This window comes from Salvia miltiorrhiza, chromosome 3 (genome assembly GCF_028751815.1).
Source record: "Salvia miltiorrhiza cultivar Shanhuang (shh) chromosome 3, IMPLAD_Smil_shh, whole genome shotgun sequence".
In the NCBI taxonomy this organism is placed as follows: Eukaryota; Viridiplantae; Streptophyta; class Magnoliopsida; order Lamiales; family Lamiaceae; genus Salvia; species Salvia miltiorrhiza.
In genome coordinates this window covers 14959700-14980275 of record NC_080389.1, presented here as the reverse complement: position 1 = coordinate 14980275, position 20576 = coordinate 14959700, and the positions used below count along the sequence as shown (strand labels likewise).

At 35.1% G+C, this 20576-nt stretch overlaps 1 protein-coding gene and 1 non-coding gene across 2 annotated transcripts; one reads left to right on the top strand and one right to left on the bottom strand.

Annotated features, from left to right (window-relative positions):
- The first annotated feature begins 4622 nt into the window (after positions 1-4622).
- LOC131017783 (RNA polymerase II transcriptional coactivator KELP) lies at positions 4623-6865 on the top strand. Its single transcript, XM_057946506.1, has 3 exons — positions 4623-5161; positions 5603-5708; positions 6486-6865. The coding sequence occupies exons 1-3, from the start codon at positions 4865-4867 to the stop codon at positions 6572-6574; spliced, it is 492 nt and encodes a 163-aa protein (XP_057802489.1). The 5' UTR covers positions 4623-4864; the 3' UTR covers positions 6575-6865.
- A 3680-nt stretch (positions 6866-10545) lies between these two features.
- TRNAC-GCA (transfer RNA cysteine (anticodon GCA)) lies at positions 10546-10617 on the bottom strand. Its single transcript has one exon. It is a non-coding gene; the product is annotated as a tRNA-Cys (tRNA).
- Positions 10618-20576: the final 9959 nt, after the last annotated feature.

The window sequence follows — 20576 nt, the reverse complement described above, 5'->3', positions numbered from 1 at the left end:
TTTTACTGAAAATCCATTTTTTTCCTGCGGTCCGTCGTCAAAATTATGAATATAACTGAACACTAATATGCATAAAGATAAACACAAATATGCATGACGTTGGATATAAATATATGCATGAGAAAATATTAGTATGCAAATCCTTTGTTGTCTCTCGCTGTCGAATAATGCTATGCATATTTGTGTGTAACATTATGCATATTCTTGTTGAGCTACATGCATAGTACTATGCGACACCATCAGGTAGCTCTCGCCGCTGGTCAGTTGACGGGTTACATACTGATACTTTTTCATGCATATTTCTATCCAGCGTCATACATATTTGTGTTTAGCATTATGCATATTGGTATATAATTTTGACGCCGACCGCAGAATAAAAAATGGATTTTAGGTCAAAATAAATAAATAAATAGAACTTTAAATTTTTTTTCTTTTCGAAATGACTATTTTACCCCTCCGTGTTTTTTGCATTGAAAGGTTTTGGAAGGTCTTGGGAGGCTGATGCCATATGGCGCGCTCCTAGTGCGCCACGTGGCCTCATTTGGTGGTAGACAACTATATACTACTCCCTCCGTCCCATTAGTAGTGTTTCATTTTTTTTGGGCACAGAGATTAAGGAGTGTGGAAAGTAGACAAAATAGGTTGTTGGAAATTATTTAAATATTAGGTATAGAGAGAGAGAATATTACCATAAAGGGAATGTGACACTACTAATGGGATAACCCAAAAAGAAAAGGGATGGAGGGAGTATATTATAAGGGGTGGATCTATATGATCTCAACCATATATATATGCATGTGTGTGTGTGTGTAAGAGAGAGAGAGTGTTAATATATTATATCTATATATACTTTTTTATATTTAATGAATATATAGTTTAATTTTAAAATTTATATTTTGTTAAAATAATAACAAATACAACCTAGAAACAATTATCCTGAAACAGATGGTCAAGGATCATGACATTTTAAATACTTTTTTATGCATTAAATGAATAGGTTAATTCAATCAAATTCGGCCAACAAAAAAGTAAACTTTATAATGGAAATTATAAGTGATTTTATAAAAAAAAATGGTGCAATTATAAGTCATATTTAAGAAATAAATTTGGTGCGATTATAATTGATACACAACTATAGTGGCTTGATTAATATTAAATGTTCATTTATTTTATACTTGTTAACTGAATGTTCATGAACGAAAGAAAGAAGAATAAATAAATAAATAAATAAATAAATAAATAAATAATTTTGCTAAAAGTCCATATAAAATCATAAAACTTGATCAATGTTAATATTTTAATAATTTTATTTAATTTTACTAAATATCGTATATACATTAATTGAAGATTTTATGATCATTTTAAACAAAAATATTTGATTACATATTTTATTAAATAAATATGTAACTGAATATTATATATATGCTCTGAAAACATTTTATGATCATGTTAGATAAAAAAAAAATGTGATTACATATTTCATTAAATGTACAGATAACTAAATATTGTATATACATTAACTGAACATTTTGTGATCATTTTAGACAAAAATATCTTCTTGCATATTTCATTAAATAAACATGCAATACTGATCATATAAGATAGTGTTAAACTACAATTCTATTTTAAATAAGAACTACATGGTAAAAACTATGAAAATGTGATAAATTGTATCAATAGAAAAAATTATAATAAAAAAATATCTGTATAATTTAGAGTAGACGAAATGAATAAAAAATTATTTTTAAAAATAGTAAGGTGATTTTTGACGGAAAAATATAACTTACTATTTTTTAAAGTAGTTGACTGGTTGTGCTTTATATATATATATATATATATAGATATAGATGATGTATTATATTATTCAATATGTGAAAAAGAATTAACAAATAAAAATGTTGAATCCAGTAACAAATACTCTTAAAAGAAAAAAGTTGTAACAAATACTTTCAAAGATAAATTTATTTAGCAAAATTAATTTACTGTAAATCTTCATAATTTAAGGATTGAAATGATTTCTAGTGTTTTATATAAAATATAACTGCACTTGTTTAAACTCCCTAAGAGCATCTCCAATGCAGGCTTGTAGCCGACTCGAGCCCAGACGCTAGAGCCTGCGTTGTGCTGGAGCACCGAGGTAATTCGATCCAGGCTCTAAAATAAAAGTTAGCACGAAGGTGGGGTATATCCTTTTTTTAAAAGAAAAGAATTCGAAAATTTAAATAAAAGCGCACCCTTTTTTCTAAAAAAAATTCAAAAAGTGAAATAAAAATTTGAATTTTTTTAATTTTTTTAATCTAAAAAAGTTTGAAATATTATTTTAATTATTGTATTTGATTTCAATTAATGTAACATGGTAATTTTAAGTTTTAATGAAATATTGAATTTGAAAATTAAAAGTTAAAATAAAAATGAAAAAATTAGAGCTTATTTTAGAGCATTTGCATTAGAGAGTGAAGCCTTTAAGATGGGGACCACCTCATTAGAACTCATTTTAGAGCCTTTGCATTCGAGATATTCTAAACATTATCCTCCAGATAACTTTCTAACTTTGGGCCATCTTAAAAAAAACATCATTTTTTTTATTTTTAGACTATAGTTCATCACTAATAATACTTCATTTTTCTTTATTTTTCACTTTTTCATTATTTCTAATACCTCATTTATTATTAATTTTTACTTTTTGATTTTAAAACTCATGTCCCGATGTCCCTTCTTCCTATGAAGTTATTCATATGACGGAAGAAGTATTATCAAATGTGAATAATTGACGATGAAGTGCAACTTAATTCGTAAGATATTTTCTGAACATTAAATAAGTGGCTCGAATTATTAGGGAGAAAATAAATCTCAATCTTAATAAAAATTAGTATAATAATGTGTTAATAGGTAAAAATGTCATATTCCTTAAGTTGTATGTTAAAAATGTCCTATTTTATAAACTTAAGTATTTTAAAAAAAATACTTCATTGTTCTTTATTTTTCACTTGTTCATTATTTCTAATACCTCATTTATTAATAATTTTACTTTTTGATTTTAAAACTCATGTCCTGATGTCCCTCTTTCCTATGAAGTTATTCATATGACGAAAGAAGTATTATCAAATGTGAATAATTGACGATGAAGTGCAACTTAATTCGTAAGATATTTTCCGAACATTAAATAAGTGGCTCGAATTATTAGGAAGAAAATAAATCTCAATGTTAATAAAAACTAGTAGTATAATATTGTGTTAATAGGCAAAAATGTCACATTCCTTAAGTTGTATGTTAAAAATGTCCTACTTTATAAACTTAAGCATTTTATGCCCAAATTTAAGTGAATAATTTATTTTACCCGTTGATGTTGATGAGTTTGCTTGATTTTTTGTGAAAGTCTTACACATTTGATCGATTTGACAGCTATCAGTCAAGAGTACATATAACCAATGGCTGGTTAAATTATCTAACCGCCTGGGCGGTCAGATCATTTCACTGAGCGGATCATCTGACCGGCCGGTAAAATCATGTGACCGTCCGGTGAAATGATTTGACCGCCCGGGAGGTCAGATCATCTAGCCACCCACTGGTCATATGTGCTCTTGACTGATAGCTGTCAAATCGGTCAAATATGTAAGACTTTCATAAAAAACTAAGCAAACCCATCAACATCAATGATATCTAAAGAATAGGGTATAGAAAACTTTTGTTTATAAGAGATGGCATTTTTCATATATAACTTAAAGAATATGACATTTTAAATTTACGCTCTATAATAATTATCAAATTTATAGTATATTTAAATTTTAAAGTTGATATGTAATATCAAAAATCGACTAAAAATTAAAATTGGGAGTATATTTTAACGCTAATAATATTTTATCTTTTACCCCTCCATCTATAAAAAATAATTTATTTTTGTAATTTTAAGATCTCCACAATTATTTATTTATTTATTTTATATATTTTTGGACAATATCTCAATTCACTTATTATCCTATATACATCTACTTATTTACTTTTCATACTACGTTGTAAGCTCTTTTTTTATTCACAATATAATTAATTATTATCTTCTTCGTCTACAAGAAATAATCAATTCTTGCCATCTTGGATGTCCATAAAAATTAATTATTTATAAGATTATTTTTTGTAGACGGATGAAGTATTATTATTATTATTATTATTATTATTATTATTATTATTATTATTATTATTATTATTATTATTATTATTATTATTATTATTATTATTATCATTGAAATCCTATACTCACACTATCACTAAATTATTTTGGGTTAATTGCATATAAATTATTGAACTTTCAATAAATTCTCATTTTGCATATCTGTTCATTTTTCATCGTGGTGACATGACATAAATATACTCGTTTGATATGAATATACACGTTTACCATAAATATGACCGTGTGAAAAATAAAACTGACATTGTAAATTACAATTTGTAATGTATTGTTTGAAGGGAACGACGTCATTTCGAGCCTAAAGTTTGGTTGTAAAATGGACAAATATGCAAAATGAGAAGAAATTAATAATTGAGTAATTTTAATAAAGATTTTAAAATTTATGTGGAAAATGAGAATTTGTTCAAAGTTCATTGATTAATATGCAATTAATCCAATTATTTTTATCAAAATTAATGTCGCTCTATTCTAGTACGTTCTTCGTGTTTCTGGTCACACCGTGTAATTTCCCTCGACAGTCTCTTTGATTTCCCAATTTATGATGAACAGCTACTGCTTGTAGCCTCTCTGCTTCTGCTTCTGCGCCCAATTTCCATAAATTCTTTTCAAAAAGTCTGACAGATTACTCGAAATAGCCCAACATTAACCTAGAAACCTAAGAAAGAGAAAGAGGGAAGACTGATGGACGCAGAAACGCGTAATAAAATCGAGGAGACGGTTTTGGAAATCCTTAAGAATTCAAACATGGACGAAACCACCGAATTCAAGATCCGCAAATCCGCCTCCGAGAAGCTGGGAATGGACCTCTCCGACCCCGCCCGGAAGAAGCTCGTCAGGGAGGTTGTGGAGTCGTACCTCACCGAACAACAGGCCAAAGCGGAGGAGGAAGAAGAAGCCGAAGCGGAAGAGGAGGAAGACGGCGGTAGAAACAAAGGCGAAAAGGAATACGATGACGAGGGCGGCCTCATTGTTTGCCGCGTGAGTTTCCAATTTTCATTTCCACACTTTTTTGCTCGCATTCATTCTTTCAGTTGAGAGTTTTTGGTGCTCAATTTCGAATTTTAGGGTTTTTTTTTTGCTAACTCATTGTAATTGGGGGCTTGAGAGGTTTTGGTGCTCAATTTCGAATTTTAGGTTTTTTTTTTTGCTAATTCATTGTAATTGAGGGCTTATGAGATTTTGGTGCTCAATTTTGAATTTTAGGGTTTATTGCTAATTCATAGTAATTGGGGGGTTTAAGACGAGAAACATGTAATTTATTGCATTCCTTTTGCTGAGAATGCTCACCGGCAGACTATGATTTGGGGCAAAAATAAAAAGTACATATTCTGAGCTCTGGTGCCCCATTGAAGAAGCTGTTACCTCTTACAATGTAGCGTATTATGTTGTGATAATCCTGTTTTGTTTTTTTATGTGTAGTTATCTGACAAGAGAAGAGTGACACTATCTGAGTTTAGAGGGAGGACTCTGGTTTCAATTAGGGAGTATTACAAGCGAGATGGCAAAGAGCTTCCATCGGCCAAAGGTAACATTGTTCCACTGGTGTAAGGTTATACGAACTGCTTGCTTCGGGTTTACTTTCTTTGCCTTCTTCTGTGCGCGTGGATTCTTTATCCCGGTTTGGAAGATATTTTTCCTCGTGAATTCCTCGTTAAACATCTAGTTGCCTCAGTTGGTCTTTTGACAATTTATAGACTTGAACTAGTAGGTTAGTCTGGATGGGGAGTTTAACTTTCTTCACCTTAATCTGTGCGCATAGATTCTTGGTCCCAGTTTGGAATATATTTGCCCTCTTGAATTCCTCGTTCCAACATCTAGTTGCCTTGGTTGGTCTTTTGACAATTTATGGACTTGAACTAGTAGTTCAGTTTGGATGGGAGTTTAACTTTCTTCAGCTTAATCCATGAATTCCTCGTTCAACAGCTAGTTGCCTCAGTTGGTCTTTTGACAGTTTTATGGACTTGAACTAGTAGGTTAGTTTGGATGGGGAGTGTAACTTTTTTCAGCTTAATCTGTGCGCATAGATTCTTGATCCTGGTCTTGGAATGTATGTGCCCTTGTGAATTCCTCGTTCCTAGATGACTTCACCTAGTCTTAAAAACTGGAATGAAATAGATAACCATTAATGTTAAAATCAAACACACAATTGGCTGGAAGCTCAGTTGTTGACATTGCCACGATAAAGATTGACAGGCTTTTATCAGAATTTAGCTGTTCCATCGAATGAGATATTTAGGCTGGCTGGTTACTGCTTCTTGTTGATTTCTGAGATTACCATTTGTATGTGAACCTTGAATTGCAGGAATAAGCTTGACAGCTGAACAGTGGGCCTCCTTCAAGAAGAATGTACCTGGCATAGAGAAGGCCATCAAGAAGATGGAGTCTAGATGAAGTACTCGTTTCGTTCTTCAGTCTGAGCCACCTTTTGGAGTCGAGATGGAGCACTCGTTTCGTTCTTCAATCTAAGAGACCTTTTCTTGATCTCCATCTTTAGGAGGAGTTTGGTACACTTGCTTTTGGAACTACTACTAATGATATTAGTAAATATTAGATGCCATTTTGCTCTAGAGACTCGTCTAAGCTTATGTATCGTTCCCTCCTAAAAATCGTTTTGTTGAAAGAACAAGAGATGGAGCTTGTGATATACCATTTGTTGCAAACTGCATTTTGCACTTGGAAAAATCTGCCTCTGGAATTGAAGGTTGAGGTTGAGAAAAATTTAATTCAACTTGGTGTAGATACAGTTGTGGATCCAATTTATAATTTCATAATAAGGTTTTTTAAATTAAAATTAGAAATAAATAACAGTATAATAGTATATTAAAAAATAGTTAAACATGATCATCTCATAGCATTTCTCTAATCTTATTTGAGATTAGACAAGGTTAGGTTCATTAATGGTGAACATGAAACATACCATTTGTATAAAATTGTTTCTTTTATCTAAAAATTAGTATTAATAAAATTCAAAGTGTGTGATTAGACAAGGTTAGGTTCAATAATGGTGAATATGCAACATATCATTTGTATAAAATTATTGCATTTATCTGAAAAACAAGTAATAAAATTCAAAGTGTGTTTTCACTAGTTTCCAATCTTCTAAATTAGGAGGGAAGAATTGTGAGTTGGGTTTCGCTCAATTTGAACTTCAGTTTTCCATGTGCAATGATATAGAACTAAAATATGTTTTTAGTTCATAACACACCACAAAACAATTATCAAATGCAAGAGTAACATAATAGTACATAAAATTCAAATGTGAATCCAATCCATTATAGTACCTTTTTTTTACTTGGGGGAGTTTGGGAGGGGGAGCAATGAGATTTGAACCCGAAACCTCACTATTCACACACAGGATGTCGCACCGCTTGGTGTTCCTTGGGGACATCCATTATATATTACCTTAGGATATCAAGTTTGGAGAATGAACGGAATCCATTATATTTTTAGAATGAACTTCTAAAAATAATTTTCCCGCCAAAAATCACCTTTCTATTTTTCAAAATAATTACATTTTTAATTTTATTTGTTAGTTTATTCTGTCTATTCTAGATGATACAAATATATTTTTATTATAATTTTTTCTACTTATATAGTTTATTACATTTTCATGATTTGTAGTTTATATTTTAAAATGAGTTTGTAGCATAATTTTACCTTATACTCACTCCGTCCACGAAATGAGTACCCATATTTTTTTAGTACGTCCATGAAATGAGTACCTATTTTCCTTTTGAGCAAGTGTACACCACACAACCCTTTAATTAATACTTTAAAAAAGTGGGACCCTCATTCCACTAACATCACACTTAATGCATTTCTTAAAAACTCATGCAAAAAAAGGCATTTCTTAAAACTCGTGTCGTCTTTAAATGAGTACTCATTTCATGGACGAATGGAGTATGACCATATTAAGTATGTAATAACATATTTTTACCTTAAGATTTATAATCATACATGGACTTTTAACATATGTATTTAGTTATCTTTCTTTCATGAATATTTAGTCAACAAGTGTAAAAGAAATTTTGAACATTTAAAATTAATCAAGCCACTATAATCTATATAGTAGTAGTATATAATAACAACTACATATTATCGTTATAATTTCTAAAAATGATATGTATAAATGGCATATCATATATATGTATTGATAATCAACAATTAATAATTAATGTTACAATGACATAACTCATGACAATAAATTAATTTTAATATTTTAATTGAATGTTATTTCTATAGTGTCATGTAATAAACTTAAGAAGATTTACTTATATACAATTAATAACATATTATGTTATATAAATGATATATTCCATACAATATATGTATATATATATATATACATATATTGATTTTAATCTACAATAGATGAGATATTATAGTCTATGAATGTTCATTAATTTAATCTAATATATATCCATATAATAATAGTACAGAAGGCCCAAAAACATCCAAATATTCTAAATCATAGTTGTTTAAACAAAATAACTCATAATATGTAATATTATATGTAATCAAAGTAGTTCAATAAAAGTAATTTGTCACTCGCATACATAAACATAAAAACATTAAATTTTCACCTTTAAAAATTTGAGGACATTATAGAGTAATAGCTCACTAGCTCTCAATCAAGACAAGTGATTTACTACATTTGTTACCAACTTTATAATTTTTCAGTAGAACATACGAACTAAGAGAAGAGTATGATTAAAAATTTAGAATCAAATCAATTTCATTATTACAATTTGAACTTATGAAGATAATCATTTTTTTTCATGAAGCGTCTATTTCTCTATTAAAAGAAAGTAAGAATGTGAAAATGTCAATTCAAAATAATTTCACTTAATTGAATTTAAAAAAAAAATCATTTACTTTCTTAAAAAAAAATCTTAAACTTTTTATGTTATCTTATGTCATTTTCCTCATCTAATTCATTCCATTAAAAAATTTAATTTATTTTAGTTTCAAATTTATCTAAAAGAATCATAGATTCACACCGAAAAAGAGTACAAATTTTAATGTGCTCACAACAATCATTCAACTTCTTCTCATCTCTATTGTCCTGATCCGCATAGGCGTTGGTCGGATGATTTGGATAATGATCCTGACTTTCCTTTTTGAGTTGTTCTCCTTCGCTTTTTTAGTTTTGTGCCCTTAGTCTGCATCTTGTGCTTTCAAAGGATGTTTTTTCTTTTTCACTTTATAATAAACCTCATTTTAATAATTGTCCTGATCCGCATTGATAAAATATATTATATCCATCTCAATTAAATAGACTTATTTTTAATTTTTTTTCCAGATATCCCAAAATATAGGTCGATTTTTATAAAAGGTAATGCATTTTTAAATTATTTATAAATATATGTCTATTTAGTTCTTTGATTAACTCTAATATTAATGTATTCTCAAATAATAAATACGGGCATATTAGGAAGTTACTTGTATATTTGTTTTTCAATGATTTTCTTAATCCTTATGCAGAATTCAATTAGCCTATATAATTGGGACGAATGAAGTATTTTGAAAAAATTCTGAGTTGTATAATATTCATCAATTATATAGGGAAGAATGAAGTATTTTGAAAAAATTCTGAGTTGCATAATATTCATCAAAGAATAAAACTTCTAGAAAATCTTTTTTGCTAATATGCATAAATTTTTTTAGAAAATCTTTTTTGCTTAGTAGAAACATAAAATAAAAAATAGATGGATATTTTTTTGCTGGACATTTAACTAGCTAATAATGATCGTTGATAAAGATATGTTGTTAATTGACATAATGGTCATTGATTTGACTCACTTACAACTATAAAAAGTCACCTTTATTTGAACAATTATAGTATTAGTGAGATCTATCTTATATAAGTTTAAAAAAATTATGAATGTTATCTTTTAAGTTATGAAAATATTACTAATGTTATTATAGTTATATAATAAAAAGACATTCAAGTTTAAAAGGTATAGATTACTTATACTTTTTAATAATTTAATTAAATAATTAATATTGTGTATCGCACGGGAGCAAAACTAGTTGTCTAATATATATATATATATATATATATATATAATAAATAAATAAGAATAGTATAATTTGTATTTGCAACTAAATGAATGACATTAAGAATATAAAAATATAAACAAATAATAACTAAATATAAATAAATAAATTAGAGTTAGTATAACTTGTATTTGGAACTAAATGAATGACATTAAAAATATAAAAATATAAACAAATAAATTAAAGACTACTACTATATGTACTGGAACTTAAAAAAATATATAAATAAATAAAATTAGAGTTATAGAACCTAAAAAAAATATAAATAAATAAATTAGACATTAAAAATACAAATTTGAATAAGGGCCCAACCGGGTTCGAACCGGTGACCTCTTGATCTGCAGTCAAATGCTCTACCACTGAGCTATAGACCCTTTATTAATGATTTTTCCTATTAGATTAGTTATAAAGTTGTTAATCAAGTTAGTTAAGTGTTGACGTGGCAGCTGATTAGGGAGTTAGTTAATTATGGTGTAACGGCCTATCTTAGGCTTCTGTAATTGCAATAGAAAAGAGCTCAGTTTATGGAATGGAGATTAAGCTTTTCTTATCATTTTCATATTCTAGTTTACATTCAACATGGTATCGAGCTCATTTTTTCCGATCCAAAACTAATTTGTTGCTTCCGCTAAATTCACATCTTCTTCTCTTTCATCTCCATTCCACACCATGAATCAAACTACCCAAACTTCATCCACACTACCTGCTATGCACCCTATTACACTCAAATTGGACAGATCCAATTACAGTTTCTGGAAAATTCAAGTAATAGCTACAGCTCGTGCTTATGGATTTGAAGATATACTTCTTCACCATAAATCTCCTCCACAATTTCTGGAATCAGAATCAGCAACAACAGCATCCGAGTCAAATCTGGAGTATCTCAATTGGCTGTGTCGTGACCAGTTCATGTTTAGCTGGTTACTTTTCTCCATTTCTCCCCAAATGATGGGGTACATTGGTCGCTGCACTACTGCAGCTCAGATCTGGAGCACGTTTGAGACACTTTTCCATTCTCAATCCAAGGCGAGAGCTATGCAATTGTGCACTCAACTGCAACTCATGAAGAAAGGCGATTCATCCATTGATGAATATATTCTCAAATTCAGAGAACTCTCCGATCAACTCTTCAACATCGGTAAACCGATCTCATTTCCTATATCTTTCAAGGCTTAGGTGCAGAATTCGAAAGTATAAGTGTCTTACTATCCTCTAGATCTGATGAGATGTCTTTACATGAAGTGCAATTTGCATTGCAAACTCATGAACTACGCCTGCAGAATCAGGCTTCTGCAATGACTAACACCATTTCTCAGTCTATTGCTCCTCAAGCTAATGTTACTTATCAAAATTTTGGAGGAAGATGAGGTAGATCTGGTAGAGGATCTAGCAACCGCGGCAGAGGAGGAGGTAGGTACTCTTCAAACAACAAGCCGATCTGCCAACTTTGTGGCAAATCCAATCATGTAGCACTCAAGTGCTACAAACGGTTCGATGTGAGCTTTACTGGACCGGAGCCAAACTCAACTCAAAGATCTCACCCTCAGGCTAACACTGACCACTGCTCATGTTGATTCTTCATCTAATCAGTATTTGCAGCAAACTTCTTCCTCGCAGGTGGCTAGATCTATGCCTACTCACTCCACACCTACTGCATACATTATGAACTCAAACACTACTACAACTTCCTCATCCGATTGGTATCTGGACTCTGGAGCCTCTGCTCATGTTACATCAGACCTGAGTAATCTTCGAATCCAAACTCCTTACACTGGCTCTGAATCCGTCACTGTAGGTAATGGATAGGGATGGCAACGGGCCAGATCTGGACCGGGTCTGGCCAATACCAGATCCAGATCCATTTTCATATACCACATCCAGATCCGGATCCAGATCCGTGGATCTGAAAATTTTGGATCCAGATCCAGATCCGTCAAATCCGCGGGTCCACGGGTCCAGATCCATGGATCTACTAATTTAAATTAAATTCAAAAAATAATACACAAAATCAACACCATCTAATTATACATTCATCCAATAAAAATGACGCCACAAAATTGCCCCAATTCTTTCTTCCTCTTCGGGGCCATTCAAAAACAGAGATCAAAATCTTCATCCGTTTTCTTTCATCCGTTTATGATGCCACAACTTCATAAATCAGAATTTCTCACAATTTCATAAATAAAATCCAAAATCCGAATCTAACACAACTTCATAAATTAGAATCAAATCAAAATCAAAATCTAACACAATTTCAGAAATCAAAATCTAACATTGGATTAAGGGCATCCTGTGGATTGAGAACATTCTGTGGTAGACATGGCTGAACGGCGGCGGCAGTGGAGTTCGGCGGCGACCGGTGCAGCGAGCTGGTCGGCGAGATGACAGAGGAGGCGAGAACTGGAGTGTCTGGTCGGGTGAGTGAGGCGGCGGCGAAGAGCGAACTGGAAAGGGAGACGGCCGGAGATGAGAGTGAGGCGGCAGGCGTAGCGTGAGGTGAGAGGGGCGGCTAGCGGGAGAACTCCAGAGGACGGGGCGTGCGGGAGAACTGGAGAGGGCGGCGTGCGGGAGAGGCGACGGCGGCCGGCGGGTGAGGAAGCGGCGAGCTGGAAATGGAGGAGGGTTGAGGCGGCGGGTGAGTCGTGAGTGAGAGTGAGGGAGAAAAAGTGAGGTGAGGAACCGAGATCCGAGAGTATAGGGTTTAAGTTGTGACTATATTGTTTTTAATGTTTTTAATTTTAAATATATCTAATATTATTAATAAAATAATATATATTAAATAAAACGGATCCACGGGTCGGATCTGGGTCGGATCCGGATCTCAAATTTTCAGATCTAGATCCAGATCCGTTTAAAAAATTAAGATCCAGATCCGCGGGTCCAAGAAATTGAGATCCAGATCCGTAAAATCGGATCTGGATCCACAGATCTGGACCGGGTCCAGGATCCACTGCCATCCCTAGTAATGGATCTCAACTCCCCATCACTCATGTTGGATCCACTATTTTACCTTGCTCTCAGTCCACACAAACTATTGCTCTTAATAACATCTTATATGTCCCTCATATTACTAAAAGCCTACTCAGTATATCTCAATTCGCTCACGATAACAGTGTATATCTTGAATTTCACTCTACCTCTTGTTTTGTTAAGGACAAACTTACTCATCAAACCCTACTGGAAGGCAAACTTAGGGAGGGACTGTATCATATGGACTTGACCAAGACACCATCAGTCACTACTCATCTCAAAAATCCAGGCCAGTGTTTTGTAGCAAACTCTTTCTCTGATGTAACTCTTTGGCATAATAGACTAGGACATCCATGTTAAAAATGTTCTTGTTCGCTATTTTATTAACACGCCGCAAGTGTACGGGTGCAATTGTGTACAGTAGCAAGCAAGGTCGTATTCCACAGAGACTAAATTTACCAATGCCTATCCTAGATTATTATTCTTCTATCTGGACAAACGAAATTAAGAGTTTTGTTTTTAAAAACTAAATAAATAAATAAATAACAGGAAACAAATAAATCAAGTTGGGAAACAAAGAAACAGAGAAGAGAAGAATTCCCAAGGCAAAGGTTTCAACAGATTCTCCTAACTAACATGTTCAATTCAATTAATAAGATGATTCCTAAGGCAATCTCAAAACTAGTCTATACCCACTCCCGTGGCATACAAACCGTTGATTACATGCAAGGCTACCGTCCCCGGATCGCACTTCTAACATGCAACTCCTAAAAGCTCATAGGATTAACGCCCTCACAAATATCAATTCCCTTTAGAATTAAATATATGTGTTCTATGTTCTTAGTTCAGGTAATAATTATCATCTCCCGATCTCAAATTAAAACCTATGATTATGCTATATTGGTGGCCAATCAATAAAGCAAACAAGTGTAACAAGAACATAAAAAGGAAAAACAATCTCAATTAATTGAATCAAACAGTCAGAAATTCAAATCATGTCTACTCCCTAAACCCTGGGAAAAAGGATTCTAGCCACACATAGACATATGACTAGAAATCAAAATCTCAAAAATACAAATAATCATTCAACAATAAAACCGTAGTATAGTTGAGAATCTTCAATCTTGCTCTGCTCCGTTCTCCATCTCCCTCAGCTATCAGGAAAAGTAAAATATGATATAAGATGATAAAAGGTTGCAGAGAATAAGTTCTTGGGGAGTATTTATATGCCCTAGGTCTTGTAGCTCTCAAAAATACCCAAAATCACAAAAAAAAACGAATTTTGGGCGGAAAAACGGCGTCTGGCGCGGTCGGGTCGCGCGCCCGCGCGCGCTGTCCAGCAGGTCTGTCTTCGTCGCGCGGCTGGGTCGCGCGGCCGCGCGCCTGGACCGCGCGGCCTTGCGCAGTGATTTTGTTTTGGCTCGTTCTCCCTCGTCCGAACTCCGATTTACGAACCGTTTGCGCTCACGAACTCCTATCGAGACGAACTACAACTTCTATTTCAGCCAAATCTTCCAAATTCTGCTTCTTTATTTCTGAAAAATACGTTCAAACACAAGCAAGTGACAAGTTCTTGACCAAAAACCAATATAAGCTCAAATAAATCAACAAACACACAAAATCCTCATAACTAAACATAAAAAATGACACACCATGAGGTAAAAATGCATGTTTATCAACCCCCCAAACTTGAACTATTGTCCGTCCTCGGACAAAACAAAGATGAACCAAGAATGAATCAACAAGAGCGTAGAGAAAAGTGGATAACATTGTGGCTTCAGATTTGTCAACAAAATTACCAACATGCATTTGTATCTCCAATCATCTAGATATCACACTCACGACAAATTCAAATTATGGTCTCAATGAATTGCAATCCTCACCAAAAGGATAAAGAAAATAAGAACTCTCAACTCTCAAGTGTATCAATAAAAAAGGACGTGTATACGCTCAGTTCAAGTTAAACAAGTACTCATCCATAAGCTTGTCAATCGTCTCACCTCTCCACCACTAAATGTGTGCTCCTATAACTAAGATCAAAAAGGTCTTTATTGAGGGTTGTAATGTAGGCTCTTTGGTAGGGTAGAATATATTTGGCTAAGTGACTAATAGATACTCTCAATGTAGCATAATCACCAACCTTATAGCATTCTTACTCAATTCTATCCTCCACCTTCCGCAAAACCAAAATTTTCAATACGAAAATCATCACAACTCAACAATTATTTCTCATAACATTATGTCTCTCTAATGCATCCTATGTACCCATTTTTTCCAATTCTTTTCATCTTTTTTTTTCTTTGTTTTTTTTTTCTTTTCTCCACCATTCCTTCTTTTTTTCTTTCAACAACTCTTGTAGGGTACTAGGATTTTCAATTTAAAACCACAAAACATAACTCATGATCATTTATCTCCACAACCCAATTATCTCCTATCAAATAATCTCCAAGCTCCCACACATAGCTAAATCAAAGAATATGGAAAAATAAGGCTCAAAGGGGGCGAACTAGGATCATATAAAGATATAGGACAAATAAGGGATAAATAGGCTAGCAAAGATGGCCTTCTATCATCTCAAAGTTATTAAGCACACTACGTGACCTCGAGGGAGAAACCAAGACAAGTTCTAGTGAGACACATGCAAGCTCGAGCAATCACTCAAGAATAAGAAATAAGACTGTAAAAATAATGACAGTCAAGGCTCAAATCTCACAGCTTATTTCATTGATTGCAAACACATAGAGACCATGCTTATCATTCATCAATCATGCTCAATCACAACAATATCAACACAAACGCATGCAATTTCACAAGTTTAAAGCAGAAATCATCATGAGCCAGTTATCTAACAAGACTCTACACAACTCGCATCATCATCAAGGTACATCACGAAGAAACCACCAAAGCAAGACTAAGGGAACTCAACGACAAAACAAACAAGAACAACCAAAAAGAAAAGTGCACCCACAAAGACACATCCCCCCCAAACTTATTCACCACTAAGGAGAATAAGTTTGAAAAGGATTTGTGGGGCACAAAAACAACTAACAAACGAAAAGAAACGAACTAACCAAGATTGGGTTGCCTCCCAATAAGCGCTATTTTTAACGTCGTTAGCTCGACAGAACATCAAACTCATCAAGGAGGCTGGTACAAACAGTTCTGCGAACAGCTGCTCCCTCCCACTCTTGCTAGCCAAAATGCCTCATTTCAACTTTCGATCACCTGGGTCCTGCCAAGAAAAAGGATCCGTATCAAAAATATTAAAAATATCAACACTTACCTTGCCCGGATCTTTAGCTTTCTTGGGCACTTCATCTTCTTGGATGTGGCATGGTTCATAGACATGAAACGTTTGGCTTTCCTCATGAACTCTCAACGTGAGCTCTCCTTTCTCCACATCAATCAAAGCTCTTCCCGTTGCAAGGAACGGGCGCCCCAAAATCAGCGGGATTTTATTGTCGTCCTCAATGTCTAGAACCACAAAATCTGCAAGGAAAATAAAATCCCCCACCTTCACAAGCACATTCTCCACAATTCCACGCGGATAGGTAATCGATCTGTCCGCTATCTGCAGCCTCATAGATGTCGGCTTCAACTCTCCAATCGCCAGCCTGCTTGAAAACAGATAACGGCATGAGATTGATGCTTGCCCCCAAGTCGCAGAGTGACCTTCTGAATTGCTGGCCTCCAATAATGCAGGAAAGTGTGAAGCTACCCGGATCTTTGACCTTCGCCGGCAGCTTCCTCTGCAAGATTGCGCTGCATTCTTCATTGAGATTCACCGTCTCAAACTCTCCCAGCCTTCTCTTCCTCGAGATAATGTCCTTCAGGAATCTAGCATACTGCGGCATCTCCTGCAGTGCTTCCACCAATGGAATATTAATATGTACTTTCCTGAAGATCTCTAAGAATTTGGAGAACTGCTCTTGTCCCTTCTCTTTCTTCTGGCGCTGAGGGAGAGGTATAGTCACAGTTGCTGGTGAAGTAGCTGTCTGTTTTTCATCCTTCTTTTTGCCAGAAACCTCAACAGTGACCTCCTCTGCTCTTTCTTCAATCAGCTGTGCACTCTCTTCTTTTGCCGTCATAGCCCCTTCCTGTGTAGTCCTGCTCGGCAGATCAACCATCTTAAAATGATGCTGGGGAAACGGCATCCACCCAGGAGGACGCAGATGAGGTGGAAGTCGTCGGCCTTCCTCCCAGACTCTCCACGATAGCTCTGGTCTCTCCATCTCACGAGATCCATGGCTGCAATCTGAGGTGACTTCACTCTTTAACCCAATGGCCATGCACTGCTCCTTTGGGTTCACCTTGGCATTGTTTAAGAGGTTACCCGACTGTTGGAGTTTGTTGACGGCGGTGGATATTTGACCCAATTGGGTCTCAAACATCTTCATTTGAGTCCCCACAGCAACGGCATTAGACTCTAGCTTTTCCATCCTCTCATCTGCCTTGGAGATGAACTTCATCATCAGCTCCTCTATATTTGGCTTCTTCTCTTCATTAATGATTCCATTCGTAACAGAGAAGCCTGGTGGAGGTTGGATTGCATTGTTGGGATTCCCATAAGCCAAATTGGGATGTGGACGCCCTCCATGATGAAACTGCTGTCCACTATTGTATCCACCCTGTTGCCCATGCTGAAAGTTCCCATAGTTTCTGCCATTGATGTAGTTGACGTCTTCTACGCTTGTCGGGATCTCTACAGCTGGCTCAGAATTGCCAACAGTCATAGCATTGATTTTCGAGTTCATCTCTGCCAGCTGAGTCAAAATCAATGCCATGGGATCTGAGCTGGAAGCAGCAGCAACTTTCTTCAGCTGCACCCTCTCGGACGACCATTGGTAGCTGGCAGCTGCCATACTTTCTATGATCTCCATCGCTTCTGCGCTTCCCTTCTTGAGCAATGAGCCCCCTGCAGTTGTATCCATGAACATCCTGGTGCGCTCTCCACAAGCGTTATAGAACATGACCACCAGAGTCCCCTCATCGAAGCCATGGGACGGGCACTTCCTCAACTTCTCCCGGTATCTCTCCCATGTCTCTGCTAGTGTCTCTCCATCGAACTGTTGGAATTGGAGAATCTCCATCTTTAACTTTAATGTGAGCCCGGGAGGATGGAACTTCCGCAGGAAAAGATCAGTCAAATCCTCCCACACAGGATTAGCTCCCAACTGCAAAGTATGATACCATGACTTTGCCTTATCCCGGAGTGAGAATGGGAAAAGGCGGAGTCGTATGATGTCATCTGGGACTCCGTTCATCTTGACAGTGCTGCACAACTCCAAGAATTGCGCCAGATGCGCATTTGGGTCCTCCACGGCTTTACCTCCATATTGGTTTTGCTGCACCATGGTAATCAGCCCAGTCCTTAGCTCGAAGTTATTCGCGTTGACTCTGGGCGGCTCTTGGTACTGGTACAGTGGAGTAAATGCCTCATCAATAGGTGGCTGTTTCTGCTCAGCAGCATTTTTCTGAGCATCCAACACCGCCTGCAACTGCTCTCTCAACGCACGGACTTCTTCCGCAGTGGCCATAGAATCCAAATTATCTTGCTTTGCTTGGCTGTTCTTGCGGCGGAGCGTAGCTTCAATCTCAGGATCAAAATCTTCAAGAGGAAGCTTCTGAGATCGCGTGTTCATGCACTACCTAGAAAACTCCAACGCAAGAATCAAAACCGCAGGAAAAATAAAGAACAGAAAAATAAATAACAGAAAAAAAAAATCCAGAGTAGTATCAAACAATTAACAGAATAGTACTGATAAAAATCAGTCCCCGGCAACGGCGCCAAAAACTTGTTCGCTATTTTATTAACACGCCGCAAGTGTACGGGTGCAATTGTGTACAGTAGCAAGCAAGGTCGTATTCCACAGAGACTGAATTTACCAATGCCTATCCTAGATTATTATTCCTCTATCTGGACAAACGAAATTAAGAGTTTTAGTTTTTAAAAACTAAATAAATAAATAACAGGAAACAAATAAATCAAGCTGGGAAACAAAGAAACAGAGAAGAGAAGAATTCCCAAGGCAAAGGTTTCAACAGATTCTCCTAACTAACATGTTCAATTCAATTAATAAGATGATTCCTAAGGCAATCTCAAAACTAGTCTATACCCACTCCCGTGGCATACAAACCGTTGATTACATGCAAGGCTACCGTCCCCGGATTGCACTTCTAACATGCAACTCCTAAAAGCTCATAGGATTAACGCCCTCACAAATATCAATTCCCTTTAGAATTAAATATATGTGTTCTATGTTCTTAGTTCAGGTAATAATTATCATCTCCCGATCTCAAATTAAAACCTATGATTATGCTATATTGGTGGCCAATCAATAAAGCAAACAATTGTAACAAGAACATAAAAAGGAAAAACAATCTCAATTAATTGAATCAAACAGTCAGAAATTCAAATCATGTCTACTCCCTAAACCCTGGGAAAAAGGATTCTAGCCACACATAGACATATGACTAGAAATCAAAATCTCAAAAATACAAATAATCATTCAACAATAAAACCGTAGTATAGTTGAGAATCTTCAATCTTGCTCTGCTCCGTTCTCCGTCTCCCTCAGCTCTCAGGAAAAGTAAAATATGATATAAGATGATAAAAGGTTGCAGAGAATAAGTTCTTGGGGAGTATTTATATGCCCTAGGACTTGTAGCTCTCAAAAATACCCAAAATCACAAAAAAAATGAATTTTGGGCGGAAAAACGGCGTCTCGCGCGGCCGGGTCGCGCGCCCGCGCGCGCTGTCCAGCAGGTCTGTCTTCGTCGCGCGGCTGGGTCGCGCGGCCGCGCGCCTGGACCGCGCGACCTCGCGCGGCCTTGCGCAGTGATTTTTTTTTGGCTCGTTCTCCCTCGTCCGAACTCCGATTTACAAACTGTTTGCGCTCACGAACTCCTATCGAGATGAACTACAACTTCTATTTCAGCCAAATCTTCCAAATTCTGCTTCTTTATTTCTGAAAAATACGTTCAAACACAAGCAAGTGACAAGTTCTTGACCAAAAACCAATATAAGCTCAAATAAATCAACAAACACACAAAATCCTCATAACTAAACATCAAAAATGACACACCATGAGGTAAAAATGCATGTTTATCAGTTCTTAAGTCAGCCCTTACGGCTATGAATAAGTCTGTAAACTTCTCTTCTTCACAATTTTGTGATGATTGTGTTATAGGCAAGATTCATGCCTTAAACTTTCCTACTGTTGAAATAAAAACTACTGCTCCTCTTCAACTCATACACATTGATGTTTGGGGCCCTAGTTCATTACCTTCTTGTGATGGTTATAAATACTATGTCCATTTCATTGATGATTACACAAGATTTACATGGATTTTTCCCTTAACT